The sequence below is a fragment of the Chanos chanos genome, chromosome 9, assembly GCF_902362185.1.
Source record: "Chanos chanos chromosome 9, fChaCha1.1, whole genome shotgun sequence".
Classification (NCBI taxonomy): domain Eukaryota; kingdom Metazoa; phylum Chordata; class Actinopteri; order Gonorynchiformes; family Chanidae; genus Chanos; species Chanos chanos.
The window spans coordinates 16,971,464-16,993,630 of NC_044503.1; the positions used below are offsets into that span (position 1 = coordinate 16,971,464).

Consider the following 22,167-nt stretch of genomic DNA (forward strand, 5'->3'; position numbering starts at 1 on the left):
TGTCCTCTCCTCTAAAATGTATCTGTGCACGACCTGAACATGGATCTGAAAAATGTATCTCAGCCTGCTTTTTGTTTTGTTTTCCTTTGTTTTTTTGAGAAAGGAGCGGTCAGAAAGGAGATAGGGATTTACAAAAGAAAGAGAAAAAAAGAGAGAAAAAAAAATACACACAGCCTTGAACACAGTTCCAGACCAGACATCCAGAAATGAGGTCATACTTCACAGTCAGGAGAACTGGCAATGTCTGGACCATCAGACAAGACTCACACTATTCTACACTATCCTACACACTCACTGCACACTCACTCTCCCCTTTTATCAGACAAGACCCTCACACTATCCTACACTCTCACTACACACTCACTCTCCCCTTTTATCACACACACTATCCTACACACTCACTACACACTCACTCTCCCCATTTATCAGACAAGACCCTCACACTTTCCTACACACTCACTACACACTCGCTCTCCGCTTTTATCACTCACACTATCCTACACACTCGCTCTCCGCTTTTATCACTCACACTATCCTACACACTCACTCTCCGCTTTTATCACTCACACTATCCTACACTCTCACTACACACTCACTCTCCACTTTTATCACTCACACTGTCATACACTCTCACTACACACTCACTCTCCCTTTTTCAGGCTTTATTCTGTAAACCCATTTAAAGAAACAAAGACCACACCTCCCCCATCCCACCATGATTATATAATCTGCTAATTCCTCCATTTCCCTATGGAATTTTCTATTTATGAAACTGTCAGGACACAGAAACTGTTTTAGAACAGAAAATATTTGTTCCTTTTATGTGCTTTTGCTCATACTCCACTAATTTCTAAAAAAAAAAAAAAATTAAGGGGGAAAAATCAGATGTAAGAATTGTAAAATTTATGCAAGAATGGTACTTTAAATTACTTGCTCTCTAAACAGTTTTTTAAAATAACTGTCCTGACTACATCACCAGATGAAAATGTCACATAGATGTCACACTTCTGCAGAAAGAAAGAGCACCATCTTTGTGAAAGAGACATCGTCACAGAATAGATTGTTTATTTGGCATGTAAGAAAACTGGATTTACAGAAAAAAGACAAAAAACAAAAACACTGGCAAAACTCTAAAATCTTAACCCTGACATCAGGATGTTGGCAAGTTGTATTCGTAGCTATTCTATTGGTATATGTGCCGGGATGAGTGAGGTTCTGCTGTGCTGAATGGAAACCCGTGGGCCCGTCAGAGCACCTCCTCCTCTTTTCCCCTCTTTAATGTCATCAGTGACCACTGAACCGATTGTACGATGGTGTACTGCCCGAAAACTGTCGCGTTCCCATCATCTCCTCGGGCTTTTCGGACCAGCAGTCACGGAAACGGAGAGAAAGGTCGGTAAGGTCACTGAGACGAGGGCCAAGGTTTCGGACTGTGGCCTGCGCTACTCCCTGTTGCCATGGCGTTAACAAGAGTCCACCCCTTTGCAGGCGACTCCAGTCTGGTCAGAAGCGGACGCGTACCCTCCACGAATAGTTGGTTAGCACCTTATCCTTCTTCCGCACGATGCAGGTGTATGTTCCCTCATTTATGGCGTTGGCTATGATGTTGATGTGGTCCTCTTTCAGCGAGATGTAGCCAGGATGAGAGAATTCCAGCAGCTCACCGTCCTTATACCAGCTGGGGATGAGTAGACAGGAAATTTTTAAAAAGTAAACAAGTATTGAGGAAAAAGGTTGAGTCTTGGGGTTCAAAGGTCACAGTCTAATCCATTAAACATAACCGCAATCTCGCTGTCTAACACTCCAGTCTAAAACTGAAGATTCCATTATGTTTTCTAAAATGTTAGAGCCAGGGTTTATCGGTGTGACTCCAAGGCTTTGTGTAAACAGAACTGAAGCAAACTCACGACACTTTGCCCTTCTTTGCGGCGATTTTCTTCCCGCAGCGAAAGGTGAGTTTCTTTCCTTCGGCCACTAGTTTCTGTTTGGTCCGTGGTGGTTTGGGAGTGGGTGCGACGGTTGGAAAAGGGAATTCTGCAGGGGGTTAGGAGAACAATACTGCTTCACAGTCAAACACAAGCAGCAGATCTGAATGCACCTTCTCACAGTCTTTAAGATTTAAAAGTAAAACCTTCACAGCTCATTAACAAACTACCTCTTGTTTTTAAACATTTACCACGTTTTTTTCTGACACATTATCCAACAGACCAATATTTAGTAATGTATTTTGTTAACTTTTTGAAGCCCAGTGAGTTTAATGATGCATGACTTTTGCACCCTGCCTGAATAGAACTGGCTTTGCCTTCTGTCTCTGAGACCAGCAGTAAAAGATACTGTTTAATCACATCTCCCCTGAGACACATGAAAATCTGTCGGTTGGAAACGTACATTTTTCAACCCCATAGACAGTCAGAAAGAATTAACTTAAGGGGCAAATGTTAAATAGTCATTAACAATTAGTGGGGCAACATATCAACATAGTTCTGAGTGAATTTTAGGTCACTACAGAAAAGGAACATTTTTGGTGGAAAAACAACAACAAAAAACATTTGTACTAGCACGTATGAAAATGTTCGCTTACGTCAAAATCAGGGAACTGTACACTTAGGCTCATTTGATCATTTAAATGTTTCACTAGCAAAGGCATCACAGTGCACAAAACCAATTCAATTTTTCGGTTTAAACCACATAGAACTTTTTTTACACAAGACATTGTCATGCAGTGGCGATGGAGAAGCTCACGCCTCTGGACCACACTGGAAACTTGATGCTTTTCTCAGTGTATCTGCAAAACACTGATGATGACTCACCCTATTGTTTTTGCATATGCTCACAACATATCCTTTACAGTGGCAGTAAAAAATGACCCTAAAGGACAGACATTATACATTGGAGTTCCTCTCCTTTATGGTTTCTAGAGAAGCATGAATGTCAGTGAACGATCAGCTGCTGGTCTCTTTAAATCCAAACCGCTCTGGTTTGGCCCGCAAACATCCAACCTCGACCTTCGTGAGCCTTCAACCCACAAGCCACATTCTGACATTCCACTGGCTCCTAGTCACGCAAGAATTTTTCCACCAGAGAACACTCTGCTCCCAATTGGAATCAAGACCCAGTTTACAGGGCAAGGACATTAGTCCTCTCTCACTCCTGTGATCCAAACAAACATCACCCACAGAGCCCTCGTCACAAAAACAATGACCTCTGCGCCGACATCTCCCATGAGACGTTTGAGAAGAGGCGGTTTCCTGAGGTGCACTTCTGTGGTGAAGGGCTTAGGAGTGTTTGGATTCCTCCACTTTTTCCCGAAGGTTTTTTGGCTTCTTTTGGCCAAAGTTCATGTCTAAGAGGCATATACACATATATGACTGATGGTGTTGAAAGCTTGTAATGTGTATTAGTCGATTAGTTATAGTAGTGGGGAGGAGGGAGGGCCTTACCGTAACAGAAGTCACAGCTGGAGGGGCAGTGCTTCTGCATCAGGATTCGTTTGCTCTCACAGTAGCCTTTCCTGGCCCAGGCGGGACAGATAAATAATCTGTCCAAACATCCTGTGGAGAAACAGAGAGATGAAGAGAGAGAAGGAGGGGGGAGGGAAGAGAAAGATGTCCATAAGAAACACAGAGGAACATGCACAGCATGCTTCTCACTGCATTGAGATCCAGCATTCAGTTAAGATTCTTTACAATTGCTTTACAAACAGGCATTTCACATGTTACATGCTCCCATGAAGTATTGAGGCAGAAGGACTGTAAACCTGTAGTTTTGCTAGAGAAGAACTTTATGTTCAAGGTTCATGGAAACTGACAGAACAGAGACAGTCACACAAACACGCACACATGTTGTGCCATCTGCCCGAGTTTTTGTACAAGTTTCGAAGGTTTGTGTCGTACCATAGAGGCGATGCAGCCCCCAGACGTCGTCCTGCGTGATGAGTTTACGGCCAGTGAGGGTGGCGTTCAGATGCATGAGTGCTATGGGATTCTGGGAATGCATGAGGCCCAGAACATGGCCGATCTCATGGGCTGCCACGTGGACCAGGTCGGTGAGCCACACCCCTGTTTAAAGCACAACCAGTTACAATTACAATCTCACATTCACTGGGGAATGAGACTCTGCCCACCTGTCACCCACATGACAACAAGATCAGAGTGTGCAATAAGTCTGGGGGACAACCACATGACTAAGGTGGCGATACGACTGTTAACCATGGAAAAGCTTCCATCTCATTTCACTGACATTATACACAAGAAAAGAAAAAAAGCCAGACGAGGAAAGAAAAGAGGGGGATAATTTATACTAGAATACTTGAACGGGTCCCAAAACGTCTCTGTAAAGACACAGGACACATGCTGCTTGGTTGTGGTCCAAAAACCAATGCGCTGCACAGTAAATTACAGAGCAAATCTCTCCAAACACACACACACAGACAGGACATGCAAGTCACTGGCCTTTCTTCCAGCTGAAACGCATATTTCCTAAAATCCAGTACTCGTCGTTGTCAAAGTGGATCTCTCCGGTGGGAGGGAAGAAGGCGTGAGCGAGTTCGCCGGTAATGCCGTCAAAGCAGTGGTGGACGTAGGACTGCAGACAGTCGGTATGGTTCATGGGGTAGAAACCTGCCAAAAGTGAGAGCTGAGATTTACAATCTACGGGAAACACAGTCTCTCTGCACAAGCTCTAATGAGTCCAAAGAATGAACATCGTCATCTTGTTTTCTCTGCCTCTCTCTCTCTCTCACTCCCTCTCTGTGTGTGTGCGTATGTGTGTGTGTGTGTCTCATAAAACTTGTGCTGGAAAAAACACACCCTGATTCTGCATCTGTCTCCTTCAGGGATACATATATGTGGATTTACTGTAATTCTTTTTTTCAAATTTCTTCAAACAAATGTGTGTAATATTTCATCCTCAAAAGAGACTTCCGTCTCCAGGATTGACACTACATCAGGTTTTAATCCAACACACAAGGAGGTCCTTCAAACTGTGAAGAAGCAATAAAACTGCATTATTTTTTACTGTTTTCATAAATTTTTTCCGGTAATTGCTCTGGTGAATTTTAAAGGGAGTCAAGTAATCATGAGGGGTTGTACAACAGGTTTACTGCAGAGGAATCTGAATAGTTAGAGGATTTTACTTTTGAATTTTACAGACACAATAACAAAACGCCACGAAGAAACATGCCAAGAGGGCAATGGCTTTCAATCAACGTCGTCCTCATACCGATTTTAATATCCGCCTCCTGGTCCGCGGGTACTTCTCTAAAGCTGAAAGGCGAGACGTCGCTCCACATGGCAAAAGCTTTGGCGATGCCCCGGCGCGTGTCGCTAGCGTTTATCAGATTTCTGGGGAAGGACAGAAGTCTGTGCGAGCAAACAAATGATAAACCGTTTTACAATGTAATTAAAAACACGTAGAGAACAAACGTACGTACAAATAAAATATAATTAGCTCTTTAAAACAATGTAAGTGGTCAAAGGACGTTGAATATTTATGGCACATTTTTTGTGACGCCAAGTTGTTACTTATCCAGGAGCAAACGCATGAGACAAATGTTAATTCTTATCTTATATGACACAAATATTAACACCTGACGGAGCCGTAGAGATATGTTGAAACATCTTAGCTACAGACATAAAGTCCCAAACAAGATCTCAGCTTTAATATTTCAGGAGAAAGAATTTCACAGGAGTAGTCTACTACAATGAGGAATGCCACGAATCCCAAAAATTCGCCTCTGTGTCGTCACTTTCACTGCGCTAAACTACTCTTAACACAGCACAAATAACGTGGCACGCTGAATCTAAGTATGAAAGCAGTGATATGTTACAATAAACTACAACATGCTCTACTGGATTATGTAGCCATCATCCCTTCTATTTCTAACATTAACCGTTATTCTGCGCACTGCTCAACATCTCTTTTGCTCAACAAGAGTGGATCACAAACAATGCAACCAACATAATCGGTTCTAGACTCGTACTTGTACGTTAGCTTGAATTTGTCCCATTTCAGCTTCTCCGGCGTGAGGGTGTAGCGCTTGTTCCTGGACAGATGGAGCACCTGGGAGCGCGCATCTTTTCGAATCCCAATGATCAAAACGCCGGACGTATAAGCTTCTTCCTTGGACAAAAAAATCTCAGATTAATTGAATGACCAATGATTAATCAGGTTTTGCAATATATTCCTAATTCTTAATATATTCGGTTCTGTGTTCTGCACCAGTGAATGCAGTCGTTTTTCTCATATATCTTCAGAGGTTTCACTTTCCCATGAAATGTTATACCAGGATCCACCTTGATTTAATTAGTCAAATGAGCAAATCTGGATTAAATCTGCTGGATGAGCATGGATAGAATAAAACCTTCCTTTTGGCTGTTATAAAAAGTGAGAGGAATGTAATTCTTGCTCTCACGCTCAGATGAGAATGGCCTCTTATGACCTCAGTGGACAATTCTCTTTCATATTCATATTATATTTGACCTGTTATGATACTCTGACAGTGTGTTTGGGCATTGCACTGCTATTTACAAGTTTCACTAAATCTGGTTAAACATTGAGAGGAATGTGTTCATCATGTATTTGAAATATTTGCAAGCATGCAGCAGAGTGTTCTTGGGTTCTGATCTAATTGTTTAGAACTTTACAAATCTTTTTGCGCAAATGTTTAATGTTGATCAATACATTAAGTGTAAGATCAATAATTGTAAGATCAATAATGAACTCATCGTTATATTTGTATTATACAGTTATTGCTCATGTCACCGTCTTATTGGAGGAGCAGTTTTCATTGTAACTGCAACAACATTACACTATGTGCCCTAAATAGTGACCCTCAGTGTGACATTACACTTTCAGTCAATCAAACAATCAGTCACTGTCACTGTAACAGTACACTGTGCACCATAATCTGTGACTGTCAGTGTAACAGCATTACACTGTGTACCATAATCTGTGACTGTCAGTGTAACACTACACTGCGTACCATAATCTGTGACAGTCAGTGGAACAGTGTTACACTGTGTGCTCTAATCAGTGATTGTCAGTGGAACAGTGTTACACTGTGTGCTCTAATCAGTGATTGTTAGTGGAGCACTGTTACACTGTGTGCTCTAATCAGTGATTGTTAGTGGAGCACTGTTACACTGTGTGCTCTAATCAGTGATCGTCAGTGGTACAGTGTTACACTGTGTGCTCTAATCAGTGATTGTCAGTGGAACAGTGTTACACTGTGTGCTCTAATCAGTGATCGTCAGTGGATCAGTGTTACACTGTGTGCTCTAATCAGTGATTGTTAGTGGAGCACTGTTACACTGTGTGCTCTAATCAGTGATTGTCAGTGGAACAGTGTTACACTGTGTGCTCTAATCAGTGATTGTCAGTGGAACAGTGTTACACTGTGTGCTCTAATCAGTGATTGTTAGTGGAGCACTGTTACACTGTGTGCTCTAATCAGTGACCGTCAGTGAGACTCATGAATATTACATCAACTCATGAGTATTAACACTGACACGCAACTCAAGACAATAGTGGTGTTTAGGTTTCAATGCAGAAGTCAAATGATGATCTGATTTCATTTAGGTGTAGGTCACACAGATGACTATGGGAGAAAAACCAAGTCTTTCAGTCACGTCAGACAGAAAATACAATTCATCACTTTCTGTTCCAGATGAACAATTGTGGTAGTTGAGCATACAGATCTCAGACCTTCCTGCGGTTGTAGCTGGGGCGACAACATGAGTTCTGTTACTTGCACAGTGGGTCTGTGAGAGGGTCAACACACACATTCCAATCTTCCCATGCAGACGAGTCATCTGGGACCACCTAAACATGTTTGAAATTATGTACAGAGCATCAGTATGGCTCCTATGGTGTGAGAGGTACTGGAACACCATTTGTCAAAGATCACATGCATGGACCAATCAGGTTTCAGCATGGTAGGGCTCAGTTCAGAACTGATGTGAGAACTGATGGCTGCTTCCAATTTAGATTGGTGGAATTTCAAATTTTGTTGCAAATGATTCCAGTCTTGAATATATAGGAATGGAATTTAATTGAAATTACACACAAAAGAATTTAATTTGATGAAACTCCACAAGCAAGAGGGATGTTCTACTACAATTCATATTCATATAGATTAAGTGACAGGCCATCAAATGAATAAAAAACTAATGTAATCTTTTTCATATGGTTAATTTGAAGTATACTGATATGCAAAAAGAGTTAATGAGAATCATTCCATGTGAATTTTTAGGAAGCTACTTTCAGCAGATTGTATTTAAAGATCTTTAAACAGCTCTAAACCATTCAAAGTAGCCAAACTGTAGGTATCTTCTCCACAAAGTGGTAATACACTGAATTTCATGGGACTCACTTTGGCTCACTGTAAGCCTGATTCAGTTCAAATACAACTTCCACCTTGATCTTCCAATTCCTTGATACTCTTGTGTTTTTTTTATTGATACTCTTGTGTTTTTATTGATACTTTTGTGTTTCTCTTTTTATCTTTATTTATTCCATGTATATCCCTATGCCCCCCCCCCCCAACAATTCTGGTGAAGCCGCAGCCCTCTTTTCGTTTACATTTGTGCCTGTACATTGTGTTAATGACAATAAAATTGAATTGAATTGAATGTAATGATATACAGAAATTAACCTTGTGTGTGTGTGTAAGAGAGAAAGAGGGAGAGAGAGAGAGAGAGAGAGAGAAAGAGGGAGAGAGAGAAAGCCCTGACAGATGTGACCATTCAAAATGATCCCTTCATTAATTCATTTTCTAAGCCACTTTTCCTAATTAGGGTTGCGGGGGGTGCTGGGGCCTATCTCAGCACTCACTGGGGGAAGGCGGGGAAACACCCTGGACAGGTTGCCAGTCCATCGCAGGGCAGATAAACAGAAAAACACATTCATGCACACATTCACACCAAGGGGCAATTTAGCATCTCCAATTCGCCTGACCTACATGTCTTTGCATGTCTTTGGACTATGGCAGACAACTGGAGCGCTGGAAGGAAACCCACGCAGACACAGGGAGAACATGTAAACTCCACACAGAAAGGACCCTGGCTGCCCAGTCGGGAATCAAACCCAGGACCCTTTCCTGGCCAGTGGGCACAAAACTGCATACATTTAAAATGGACTTGCCCATGTTGCTAGCCCTATGACCTGTCAGTCACACTCATCACAGAAAAGATTAAAATGAGTACTGGAACGTGCAGTCTACCGGACCTACACGCATGTTAACTGGGGATGAACTGTCTCGGGCAAGCCCATTTCAAAAACTGGTCAACCAGGACTTTACCTGGTATATCTTTAACGACTGTCACCAAAACGACACAGTCATGGTTAGGATAAAGGATATTCTCTGTAATAAGTTACCCCTCAAGTCCTGTAAGGACCAAATTACTGGACTCCATCAAACTGTATTGTAAATGAGTGTACTCACATGAAAGAAATACATCAAAATGAAGCGCGACAAATGGAGGCAGTGAAACACCGATAAGGTGGTGTCACTCACGCAATATTCACGCAGCATTATCTTTTCATGCAACTTCATGAACAGAAACTTCCGTCGCACAAAGCAATTCTCTAGCAGTTCACATCGAATTCCACGTCCGGTTACGTATGTCATGAGTACACACAATGGAACTGCTACATGAAACCGTACTCAAAGCAAATGTCGATATTCATGCTATACCTGTTACAGAGGGTTATAAAACTACAGAAACCTTAATAAAATTCAGCGAGTCTCTTTTTAGCTTGCCTAGCTAGTCATGGTTATGCATTAAGTTCGGCCAGTCCGAATAAAAGAAAAATGTTCACATCGTTGTGAAACTCTAAATGGAATGAAAGTGTGCCCAAATGCCGTTGATGATGTTGACCGTGTGTTGATTGATTTGTTGCATGAGATCGATCTGCTGACAACCGTTCGCAGCTGAATTGCCTCAAACTTGCAAGTGTAATACACGTTAGCATTTAGGACAGAGCCCAACACTTTTCAGGTCCATGGCCAACTGGGCCATATCAGGTTCATATGACAACCTCAACGTTAACGTTACTTACTAAAGTTGCTAGCTCCCATCGTCGGCTCTGAAATAAACAAACTGCAGATCAGTTGAATTCAGTTCAGTTTAATGACTACACCCGAAAATCACGATCCACGATCAATGTTCAGTTTTCTTAAATGAACTTTCCTCCCTCAGAATCGCACTCTTTCAGCCATGACAGTCAGCGTTCTTGAACTCACATTTTCGTAATCATTTCGTAAACATGTATTAAATGTGGAAACAACCACAAACCAAACCATTTACCTACCAGATTTACTCTCATGTTTACTTATTATATCCTTATTATATTAGCCTAAGTGTTTGCGTATTCCCTCGCACATTTATTTGTTGGTTTGATATTAAATAAAATCATCTTTGATTGTCCGTTGCCGTCCGAGGCGATATTATTAAACTACTTTCAGCATTCTGGTGGAGTCAGTGACGCGTCGATCATTTTAACCTGCTATGCCAAGCAGCTGAAAACTGATCCGACTCTAAATGATTATTTCTAAACGAGTATTTCTACAGACAATTGTTAGCAACTGCTCTCGGTCACTGCCTTTCAGAATGTCAAAACTGTTTGATTTTAAAAGTAAACTATCACTGAAACACAATTGAAGTGAAAAAGGCAGTTTTACTAGTGTTAGGCAGCTGCTGGGTTAAAAGTTTACAGACTTGGCATGCAGCATATGGCTCCCTCTACAATATTTTACACACTGCTGGCAAACTGCAAGTAACATATTTGATCGTATATACTCTATTTAAAGCAAAGCAAGAAAAAAAACCTCTTAACCGCAAAGGTGTTCGGAAACACCAGTGTTTGGAAATAGATGTTACCTTTTTATTTATTTTGGATAGTATTCTCATGATTACCTACTGATATTCAAAATCACTGTTGAATATATAAAACTGCGTCTTAAAGATGAATTTTTATGTCATCACTCACAGCAGTAGTCCTTTCCACAGTTCTACCACCTGTTTTGAGGTTTCTGAACACTCTCACATTTACTAGTGTGGAAGATCTGTCCTCTAGAGAATACGGGCTATATTGCTCTGGCTCTTGAACAGTTTCCATTTATAAGATTATCCAGATGAACATGGCAAACGATGGCTTGAGTCTTGTCCTCTTGCCAACAAAACCTTATGCTAATGTGGCTTTTCGTAACTGATAACAGTCATGGAAACTGCAATTACACAAGAGACCGAGAAAGCCGTATGCAATGCACTGTGTGCAAGGTAAGGTTTGGACATTCACAGTCTCTGATAAAAGAGTCATGGAAACAGTAATTACATAATGAGACCAAGAAGGCCAGCTTGGATACCTTCCGAAGTTGAAATAGCCTCAGAGCGGAGACGTCGCCTGGCCTTGTATCACATAGGATACTTCGCGCGCCACTTGTTCTAAAACGCTCTGATGGCGATGACGCAATTTCATTGACGTTGCGGCGTTTTGTCCAAATTTTGTCTGGAAGTGAGAGCCGTTGAGTGCCCTTAATCCCCTTGATCCCTTGGAGTAGCCAACTATAGCCAGTTTCTTTACTTTGGAGTAAACTGTTGCATATGCAAATCTGACGACCGCCGACATAAAACATAACATTCTCGGAGGAATCTTTGGGCAAGCGACCATGACCTAGCCCTAACTTCAACCACCTCTGCTAAAAAGTACTGTAGGTCTAGGCTCATGGCAAAACAGTTCCCCTCTCAAAATTCGACTTAAAACTATTCAGCATGACCGCTCTCGAATAAAAGCTTTTTTTATATTGCTGTTCATGCTTTGAAGTAAGTTAAGGACTTCATGACAGTGAATGCAGCACGTAAATGCAGCCTATAAATCAAGAATAGACGATGGTCTTTTGATTGCCGGTGTAAGTCATCAGATACAAGACATGTGCGTCTCAGATGCTTACATCATGCTCTGTCATGTCACGGCAATCAATCAAAACAGCTGCTTTAATTCAGGCGCGAGCGCAACTCGGTCTCGGGAACTACACCAAGTCTATTTAATGATGTCAAATAGGTCTTCAGACTTTCATTACACAGACTCGGCGATAACAATGCCAAGACGAAGCTGTCTTCGCATGTATACTCGAGAGAGAGAGAGAGAGAGAGAGAGAGAGAGAGAGAGAGAGAGAGAGAGAGAGAGAGAGAGAGAGAGAGAGAGAGAGGGACGTCCACAACATCCCCACCCCCAAAATAAAGAAAAGGGATAAAGTTGGGGAGAGAGCCTGGAGTATTGTGTAATAGCCTATCTTGTGCTGTAGCTCATTGCGGTGTCTTGTGACCGGGATCATCACCGAAGACTATATAATTACTTGTGCAGTCTTGCAATCTATTTTCCAAAAACAGAACTAGAAATATGACCTACCAAAATGTTAACTTACTATGAACTGTCTTGCCATATCATTGCCTGTCAAATCAATCATGCGAAATGCGAAGTAGCCTTGTAGCCTACCAGGCTGCCTGCTGCCAGAAAAGTGGAAAAATGTATGCATTGCTTCAATGAACGAAAGCCCTCATGACAAATCCTACAACCAAACAAAATGGTGTGTTAAAATATGTTAAACACAGGCCTATAGCCTACAAATTTGTACAGTACTGAAGCTATAAAACAAGTAAAGCAAAGTGTCCGTTGGGGCATTATGCAACAAAAGAAAAAAAGAAAGATGCTGCTGCCGTTTGGTCTTTAAAGTTTCAAGATAAAACAATAGGCCACATTTGGAATACTTGAAGAGTAACCAAAATGACGCCATACCTCTAATCTCCAAGTGGGGAAAGTTGTGGCCGCCTGCATTAAAGCTAAAAAGACCGCGATAACCGCAAGGACTTCGCAACCTCGTCTTTCCCGGCTTCGGTATGTCTGACAGACCATCGTTGCGATGTCACCATCCGAAAATGTTCCCACCACGAAAAGAAGACCGATTTCACCACCATTTATTTTCCATTGACTCGCTAATACGCTAGTAAGTCATTGGATGTGATTGATTTATACTTTGCTTTAGCCCGCGGAAGGTTGCAGGTGTGGAAAAGTGGTCTGGAGCGGTGGTTGGTGAGCCGTCACCGCTCCAGACTGGAGAGCAGTTCGCAACTTTTCCCTCAACTCCCGTTCGCAGCACAGATCTACACTCAGCCAAACAGGCTCACGTTACTTCAAATGGAGATGATTGCTTGACAAGTTATAGAAGGAAGGAACCCGGCTGCGTTACAATTCCGTTAGTTTAACCATATCTTTGTCTGTGCTATCTCAGTTTTCTGAAACTGAAAGTTATTTTGTAAAGTGAAGTATCTCGAGGGTAGTAGATAGCAGGCGTAGTAACATTATACAATTAAATGGGTTATCCGTGTGGTTCAAGACCATCAAATAGCCACTCATCTATTACTGCACCCTATGCATACTCCCCCTACATGCAATAACTAGTAGTGTAAAATAAAAGAAAGAGAGAGATGATACTGAGGCCCAGGCAAATTCCCGCTTCTTTCCGAGGACAGTTGGCCTCAATTCATATTAGTTGTGATTTAGCGTATTATATGACTTCATGCATGTAAAAATATTGAGGCTTATATAGCCTATGCCTTGCGCTTTGAGTCTTGGATGGTCAGACCCTTCCCCTCCCTCTCAAACGGAAAGCTAGCTTTCCATAAATTGTCTGAAGACAACCATGGTCTGTCAAAGTGATCTCAAACCGCGAAATAGCGTATTGCAGGCTGCGCACAGACAGTGAGGTGAAAACTCTCAGACCTGCCTTAAGGAAAGAAATCTCCGATATGTCTAACAAATCTGTTCCTGAAAATATGTCAAACGTGTGAAACTGCACTTTGTGTTAACGAATACATTACCGAACAATTTAAGATAAACTGTGCACCAAACCAGCTGAATGACCGTATGGGCGTTATACAAAAGACAGATGCTGTTGCCATTTGAGCTCTGTACGGTTAAGTTTCGAGATGAAGCGACAGGCTACAATTTAAAGAATAATAAAAATCACGTCATACCTCTAGTCTCCAAGTGGGAAAAGTTGTGGCCTGTTGCATTATAGCTAAAAAGACCACGGTCACCGCAAAAACGACTATAGAGCCTCCTCTCTCCCGAGTTCGGTATGTCTGACACACCATCGTTGCGATGTCACCATCAGAATATGTTCCCACCACGAAAATAAAACAAATTTCACCACCATTTATTTTCCATTCATTCGCTGATATTCTGATGAGTCCATGAATTTGATTATTTTGTTGGTATAGTCCGTTGAGGTTTGCAGGTGTGAATAAAGCGAAAGCTCCGGATGGTTTTTGTCTGGAGTGGCTATGGATGAGCCTTCACCGCTCCAGACTACGGAGCAACTTGCAGCTCTCCCCCCAACTGTTGACCGCAGCACAGTTACACTGGATGCCAAAGAGTCTCACGTTACTTTAAATGGAGATTGTTGCTTGACAACATTTTAGTGGGATGGAGGATGGACTACGCTATTATTCAGCCACTACCGTTTCAACTGTGACGTACGAGTTTTCTCTTAAGTTTATTTAGTAATGTAAAAGACACGTCTGAGAGTTAATAAAGACTCAATATCTATGCACGATTTAAATTAATTATTCATGTAGATTATATCCATTAAAATACTCCTTTTTAATTGTAGCCGATGAATATTTGCCCCTTTATATATTTACAGGGTGTCTGAAGACAGAAAAGATACCGAAGCTCACACGAATTCTCGCTGGGGACAACTTTCCTCAGTCCCCAATTCATTACAGTTAACTGAATGAACTGTAACTGACTGTGATTCTGGTGATGTCACGGATGTTAAAAAAAAAGACCTGAATTATGCACTGAAGTTGGGTTTGGGGTCAGCTATACCCCTTTCCCAGACTCCTAAAAAATAACAGAACGCAACCCGAGATAGACAGTCACCAAGACATTGATAGACTCAATCTCTTATTTGTCAGGAGTGATCCGTGGTAAATTTTGATTGGTCCTTGTTGCCTTGTTTTGTCTCTTCTTAGTCCTTAGTCATATGTGTCACATCTACATAGACTCTATCTATCTAAGTTTGTTCTACAGTAACCAACATTCGTCTTTTTCATTTAAGGGTTTCATTAAATGCACTACTTTAGTAACGCACTTAATTGAATATAGGTATTTATCATGTCTTTTTTGCAAATACTGCAAATTAAAACAATGAGAATCAAGAGTGATATGAAACAATGAAACAGACAGCTCGGATCCAAGTAACCGGGTTGGGAGTTTCAGTTGACACTGAATGGCGTTGCACAAAAGAGGGACGGACAAAATGGCTGCAAACATGCACGGTTAGCATTAGCTTGCTGGATAAATATCCTTTGAATTGACACGTAGCTGGTCTGCCGACGCAATGGTGGAGTGTATGATTTGACTAGCCCAATTAGCAAGCAACGGTCAGAGAAAGATGTATCGACAGTGCCTGACTTTTCCCCCGTTCTTACCTCGACATTGTTCTATAACAGGTAGGTTTCGAAGCATATGCTTCGTTCCATTTGTTAGCGACGTAAACTAGGGAGTTAGTTGTAAAACTGAAGTGAGACCTGTCAAGGCGCTTCATAATCTCCTGTAATCTCTGTAGTTAGCAGGTTAGCGTTAGCTTTGAAAAGTCTTAGTTTCAATTAGTGTTATATGTTGCAGTTAATATGAATAATGCTCAAATGGAGTTTTCAGAAGACTTTTATGTTGAATTTTGTATTAGACGGAATAAAAGTTGTTGAATTAGCAGTCACCTCCCTCCCTCTACTCTGTCAGCAGCACCCTTGAGAAATTAACTGACTAGCCAGGTAGCTAACTAATCCTTAATTTCACCGTTTAGTGGTCAGTTATGATACTTTTCCCCCTACATTCCTTGATTGAAGAGTGCCTTCTCCAAAATTGTTTCTCTTGACACAAATCTCCACTGTTGCTCAAAGCAGTAGGTGTGTAAAGGTTATACGACTGATGTTAACTGTCAGAGTAATTTCACTTTCCTTCCTAACTGGTGATGTGATTTTGATGTTTTGGTTTTGCTGATTTGAAATATCTGTCTCTTCTCTCATAGTTCGGGATTTTCACTTAAATCAGAATGACTGTACTCTTAGTACTGTCTTGTCACTAAAACCATTTTATCCTCAATCCAACCAGGGTGAAGTGCTGCTGCTGCTGGTGCTTCAGAAAAAGTCAGACAGAATTATGGATGCGGGACATAAACCGTCAAATGCAGAGACGTACGTACTGGCAGGATCCAATGGACACAATGGAGCAAAAGAACTGGGTTTAAATGACATGGAGCGAAACCACGTTGGAAGATTCTACGGAATGGCCAGAATGGCATCGGACGTGCAGAATAAATGTGCGGCATATGTTTTAGCGCTCCGGCCGTGGAGTTTTAGTGCCTCGCTCACGCCCGTAGCGCTTGGCAGTGCACTTGCGTACAAACTGGAAGGCTCCGTTGACCTTTTAATTCTCCTGGTTTGCGCGGTGGCGGTTCTCGTGGTACACGGAGCGGGGAACCTTGTGAACACGTATTACGATTTTTCCAAAGGGATTGACCATAAAAAGAGCGATGACAGGACTTTGGTCGATCAGATTTTGGAGCCCCAGGACGTGGTGATGTTTGGGGCTTTGTTGTATTCTGTGGGGTGTCTTTGTGCGACCCTTCTCTATTTTCTTTCCACGCTGAGGCTGGAGCATCTAGCGCTCATTTATTTCGGTGGTCTCTCCAGCTCTTTCCTCTACACAGGAGGTAAGAATGCATTTCCCCAGCACTTAAAAATAATGGCAGGTTTACCCGGATTGTTTGCATATTATCAGAGCGTTGAAGTGCAGAATCACCATGGTGGGTGGTTGAAAGTGCTCCAAATTTAACAACGATGGTCTTTTCTTTCACTTTTGCACAAGGCAGTGGCTTTTATAAACCAGTCTTCAAACGTACCAAGTTTATTGCTGTGTTATTTAAGTCTTTGTGCTTTTCTCATACTTTATGGAAAAAGCCTACTCTTAAAAAAAAATCAATCAAACTTCATTTAGAGATCACTGATTTGAGTCTTCAAACTGTCCAGTTGGTCTTTCTTTTGTGATACTTTTAATTATACTCTTTGCCACACAAATATTTTTAAAACCACAAAATGATCTTTTTCTTTTTCTTTTTTTTTTAATGTTGTTGTTGTTTTTTTAGGTATTGGGCTGAAGTATGTGGCCCTGGGTGATGTAGTCATCCTCATCACGTTTGGTCCTCTGGCCGTCATGTTTGCCCACGCTGTGCAGGTGGGCTACCTGTCGGTTCTGCCGCTGGTTTACGCCGTTCCCCTGGCCCTCAACACAGAAGCCATCCTTCACAGCAACAACACACGGGACATGGACTCAGACAAACAGGCAGGCATCGTGACACTGGCCATACTGATCGGGCCAGCGTTCTCCTACATCCTCTACAACCTGCTCCTCTTTGTCCCGTACGTTCTCTTCTGTATCCTAGCAACGCGATACACCATCAGTATGGCTCTACCCTTGCTAACCTTACCCATGGCCTTCCCATTGGAAAGGCAGTTTCGTAGCCAGTGCTATTCCAAGATCCCCCAAAAAACTGCAAAGCTTAACATGTTAATGGGACTCTTTTACGTGTTTGGGATCATTTTAGCACCACAAGGCAGCTTGCCACTACTGTGAGCTTGACTTTTTTTCCCCCCTCTTCCATCTTTTCTTTTTGATTTAAACAAAAATGATTAAGTATCTGGGCAACTTGTTTGTATTTATGATGATATATGTCAGAGGTTTTAAAAACAAGGACGATAATTTATTGTTTAATTTATACTGATGTGAAAGTAGCACTTTTGAATTCCCAAGCTGCCCAGAAACATCAGTTGAGCAGTATTATTTGAGTACATTTGTTTATGTAGGAGAGTCGCCGTAATTCATTTGGATGTAAAGATGACTGAGATTTCTGTTCTTTGGCAGAGTGGTAGCTCTCAGCGCAGTCTGCAAGGAAACTTCAGAAGAAACCGTTCATATCGCACTGTCGTGTCAAAAACTGTCCTAACCTGATAGGTTATGTCAAAAGTAGTGTTTTCTGTAGGACCAAAAATATGTGTGACAGGGAGCCACATTTCCTAAAAGTTTCCACCATTGCCACAAAATAAAAAGAGAGAGAAAAAAAGGGGTGTGTCACACCGAAACCATATCTGTCCAGTAACACATGATTTCTGGCCTGTGTTTTCAGACAGATTTACAGAGACAGTCATTTTACAGGTTCACCCATTACTTACTTGCCATAACAGAACACAATAAACTATAGAAGACTCCTGTTTTTCTAAATGAGCTCCAACATTGAGAACTAATAATTGTGTATTCGCAGATGACTTTTCTATAATCTTATGATAACACAACAGATGAGGCCCACTGTTTGCATAAAACGCTCCATACTGTCAAAGCCTTTGTCACGGTCAATGGTATGCATCATATTTTGACTGTTTTAGTCTTTCATGAAATAAAATCACTAATGTCCCTGTAATGGAAGCACACGTTGAAACTTTTAAGTGCGTATGGCTCTGTATTCAGGAGACGCTGTCATATTAGAAGCAGAAGAGGCTGATGTGATAGTCTGGCGCCAAACTCAAACTTTGCCCTTTTTGGGAAGTGTTCGAAGGACAGAAATGCTGGTTAGGTGAGAGTCTGTGTGAGGAACTGTGTTCGGTGAGGTATCTTAGGAGTAACTTCCAGATCTTTTCAGAATAAAGACTGTTTGGCAACCACTGGTGTCTGCATGCAGTTCGTGGGACATGTCATGGTGATATGTTACAGACTTAAGGCATCAGAGGGCTGCTCCCTGACAACCTGTTGCCTCAGTTAATCAGATCGCTGTTGGTCATTTTGCATTTATGAACACTGCTCTTCCTTGGACTAGGGCTATATTTGAAACTCAGAACTACACACCATAATACTTTAATGTATTTTTGCATTAAATATTGAACATTTAACATAATTTAAGGGGAAAATAACTTTTTTTCAGCTTGCTTAATTGCAGTATGCAGAATCTGAAATACAGAAGTGGAGGGAAAGCCATGACAGATCATTGCCAAGTCACGGTCTGAATTAGACACGTTCAAAGAGTTGCCTTTCAAACACCTCACGTTCTCGGCACGATATCTCCACTTGTGTTCTGTTGCCATGCCTTTTTGGCGCGTTGTGAACATCCATAGCACTGTATTCTGGATTGTGAAGGAGGTAACGTTTCGAAGTAAGGTTTAATCGCCGCTTTTCTTTGAAATATATTCCAAGGGCTCGACTGACATATAGTTTCACAGGTTAAGCTTTTATTTAATTATTGACGCTTAAAGCACGTGGTCTGACAACTTATCCTTGTGTTATCTTTGTATCAGCAAAGGCATTGTTTTAATCGGTCAAGTGGAAACCACAAGCCCCATTTTGAGAAGCTGGCTTGTTATCTCATTTAAATTACTTTTGGTGGTTCATTAAGATGATTTTTTTGTGAAGCTCGGTCGACATATGTGTGCAAAATGTGGCAGCGCAGTAATTGAGGTTTTTAAACATATCCGCAATGGATCTTATTCAGTAGGGCACCCGTAACATTTACACATGGTCAAAAGGTGAACCAAGATTTTTCAGTGTCAAACACATGCGTAAACGACATTCATAAACCTGTGTCGTGCGCCTCTAATCAGAATTTGTCGACTGAAGCGTATTGTCGGTCTCAAACCAGCATAGGGAAGCATAAAACATTTTACTGTTTGTTAAATATTACTGACACTCAATCCTCTCCACAGAATTTGCCAGAGGTGCGTCGCGCCTAGTAAGGTTTAGGAATCTTAAACGTAATCTCCACGTTAGTTTTCCCTCTTCAAAATCTGCACAGCGAAATGAACGACGTAGTTCAGACAAAGATAGAAACATAGTATTCCACGATCATTCATCAGAAATGACATTACATATTTAATATTTCTCACTGTTGCTCTTTCATACTTCTGAAAGGGTTGGTTAAACAATGATAAGTGTGAATAAAGTGAAGTGTGGATTGTGATTTCTCAGTACGGTTCGTTCTGGTTATGTTTTGCTCGAAAACTAAGTATGTGCCGCTCAATTCACGTGGTATCTGAGTGGAGCTGAATCGGCTCAGCTAATATGTGAAGTTGCAACGAGGGTGTCCAAGAGGTGACTCAATTGAACAAATAAATATGTACATAGTTCACAAACTTTGTTTATTCAATCCCCCATCGCCTCGGCCGAAGCACTTCAATTCTGAAAGAACACGAAAGTTTTACATCAAAGCAGTGTCTTATGGTGTGTCAAATAACACACACTCCATCTATGCATCGAGGAACAAAAGACGCTAAATTATTTTTATGTAAAACATAACATTTGACATGAGTGTATAGCATTAAGGTCATCTTAGGTCTTCAAATTGCACTCCACTTTCTGCCATTCTTCTGCGCAACCATCCTCTATAAACACACACATAACCAGAGACCAGGCCTTGAGCCAAAACGACAAACTTAAATAAATATCTACAAGGTCATGATGCCCGTAGGGTTCAGTATGGGAACCAGTGAAGTGTTATTGCCAACATAAATTATGACATTTTAAAATTCATGTCTCTCTCTCTCTGTGTGTGTGTGTGTGTGTGTTTTTAAATAAACATTAGACTGAGTACAAAAGGCTGCTGACTGGAATGGAACGGTTCACAAAGCTAAAGTTCTTCTTGAAAATGTTTTCCTTGGAATGAGCTCACAATTCAGCATTTTCTATGGTACATTTCATTTTTTTAAGGAGAAGCCTCAGTCCTCGAATAGAGTTCTATTTTGAGTTTGTTTCATGCGAACAATTGTTAGAATAAATTATATTCCATAACTATTTTCTAGTTGATTTCATTTTCATAAAAAGGGGCTCATTCATTTGTTTCTTTTGATTCTGACTGAATAGAGGATCTAATTCTACACATGTGATAACATTTAAATAAGTTAATGGTGCTATGTTGCTTAACAATATTATTGCTGTTTTTCAGAAGAACATTCGTGAATGATGATTGTAAATAGTGTTGCATTTAGCTCAAAAGCACAGGCGAAAACTTAACACAGCAACTGCCAAAATAACGGAAACAACAGCTTAGTGTTTTTATAGGGTGGTGTTGTGACACAAGCTTAGCATGCTTTGGTACAGACTCCTGTGCATTTCCCCACAAGAATCTGCATTAGTTCTGTTTTGTTCTTAGTTGTGGAAAATGCTGCCCTAGGCAAAGCTCCAGAGAACCCCTTCCTGTTCAGGTGGGTTAAGATCTGGTGACTCAGACGGCCAAGCCAGGACATACAGTATAGTTTACAGTGTTTTCATTCCCATCAAACCGTTCAGCAACTGCTTGTGTTTAGTGACCTGTCATCCTGAAACAGACCCTTTTCACCGACGTACGAAATCTGACAGCCTTGATCACGCAGAGTAGCTTCATATTTAATGTTACAGTTAACTTTCCCCTCAGTGGCTTGACTGGACCTAAACCAAGTGAGTAAAATGAATCCGTAACAGAGCCGATCACATCCCACTGTTATGGGGAAACAAGTTCTTAAGCATGTACGATCTTTTTACAACCCACCACATATGCACATAAACGCAGGTCAAGGAGTGTCTCATCTCATCGTATGTTTTTTTTTTTTTTTTTAAACCACGGGCAGGTGGGCTGCTACCTATGGTCCCTGCTATTGGTTTATTCACAAACACGTTTTAGGGCGTTATGCAGTGTAGTCTGAGTATAGTATCCCTCTGCCAAACTGTCAGTTGACTGCTCTTTTCCAGCGTTCCTCTATATAACTCCGGGGATGATAGGACTTTTAAAAGGCTTAATTCATAGGTCAACCAGTGTTCAGGTGTCTGTCAACAGCCTGCTTCCTAAAGAATACCTCATCTACTGAAGGTGACAGTTACCTCTTCTATGTTAATCAAATCTAACGGTACACAACCCGGACACCTTTGACAGTCGGACGCCAATTCCACACATTTCACTCAGTGTCACACAGCAGCAGATGGCGCCACGTTACAATAAATTATTCAAACACTTAACTGTACTTGTCATGTATTGTCGTTGGGAGTTAATGCAAAACATTATATCAACTGCAACGTTACACGCAGCGCTGG

At 41.3% G+C, this 22,167-nt stretch overlaps 2 protein-coding genes across 2 annotated transcripts; one reads left to right on the forward strand and one right to left on the reverse strand.

The window, feature by feature from the left end:
• Positions 1-1,329: 1,329 nt before the first annotated feature.
• On the reverse strand, positions 1,330-14,153 carry mmp23ba (matrix metallopeptidase 23ba). Its single transcript, XM_030785263.1, has 8 exons — positions 14,034-14,153; positions 5,981-6,120; positions 5,221-5,360; positions 4,452-4,619; positions 3,894-4,058; positions 3,441-3,551; positions 1,908-2,034; positions 1,330-1,678 (listed from the first exon to the last, which is right to left on the reverse strand). Exons 1-8 carry the CDS (start codon positions 14,151-14,153, stop codon positions 1,504-1,506), a joined length of 1,146 nt encoding a protein of 381 aa, XP_030641123.1. The 3' UTR covers positions 1,330-1,503.
• Positions 14,154-15,376: 1,223 nt separating this feature from the next.
• ubiad1 (UbiA prenyltransferase domain containing 1) lies at positions 15,377-18,849 on the forward strand. Its single transcript, XM_030784503.1, has 3 exons — positions 15,377-15,515; positions 16,177-16,777; positions 17,210-18,849. Exons 2-3 carry the CDS (start codon positions 16,225-16,227, stop codon positions 17,695-17,697), a joined length of 1,041 nt encoding a protein of 346 aa, XP_030640363.1. The 5' UTR covers positions 15,377-15,515; positions 16,177-16,224; the 3' UTR covers positions 17,698-18,849.
• Positions 18,850-22,167: the final 3,318 nt, after the last annotated feature.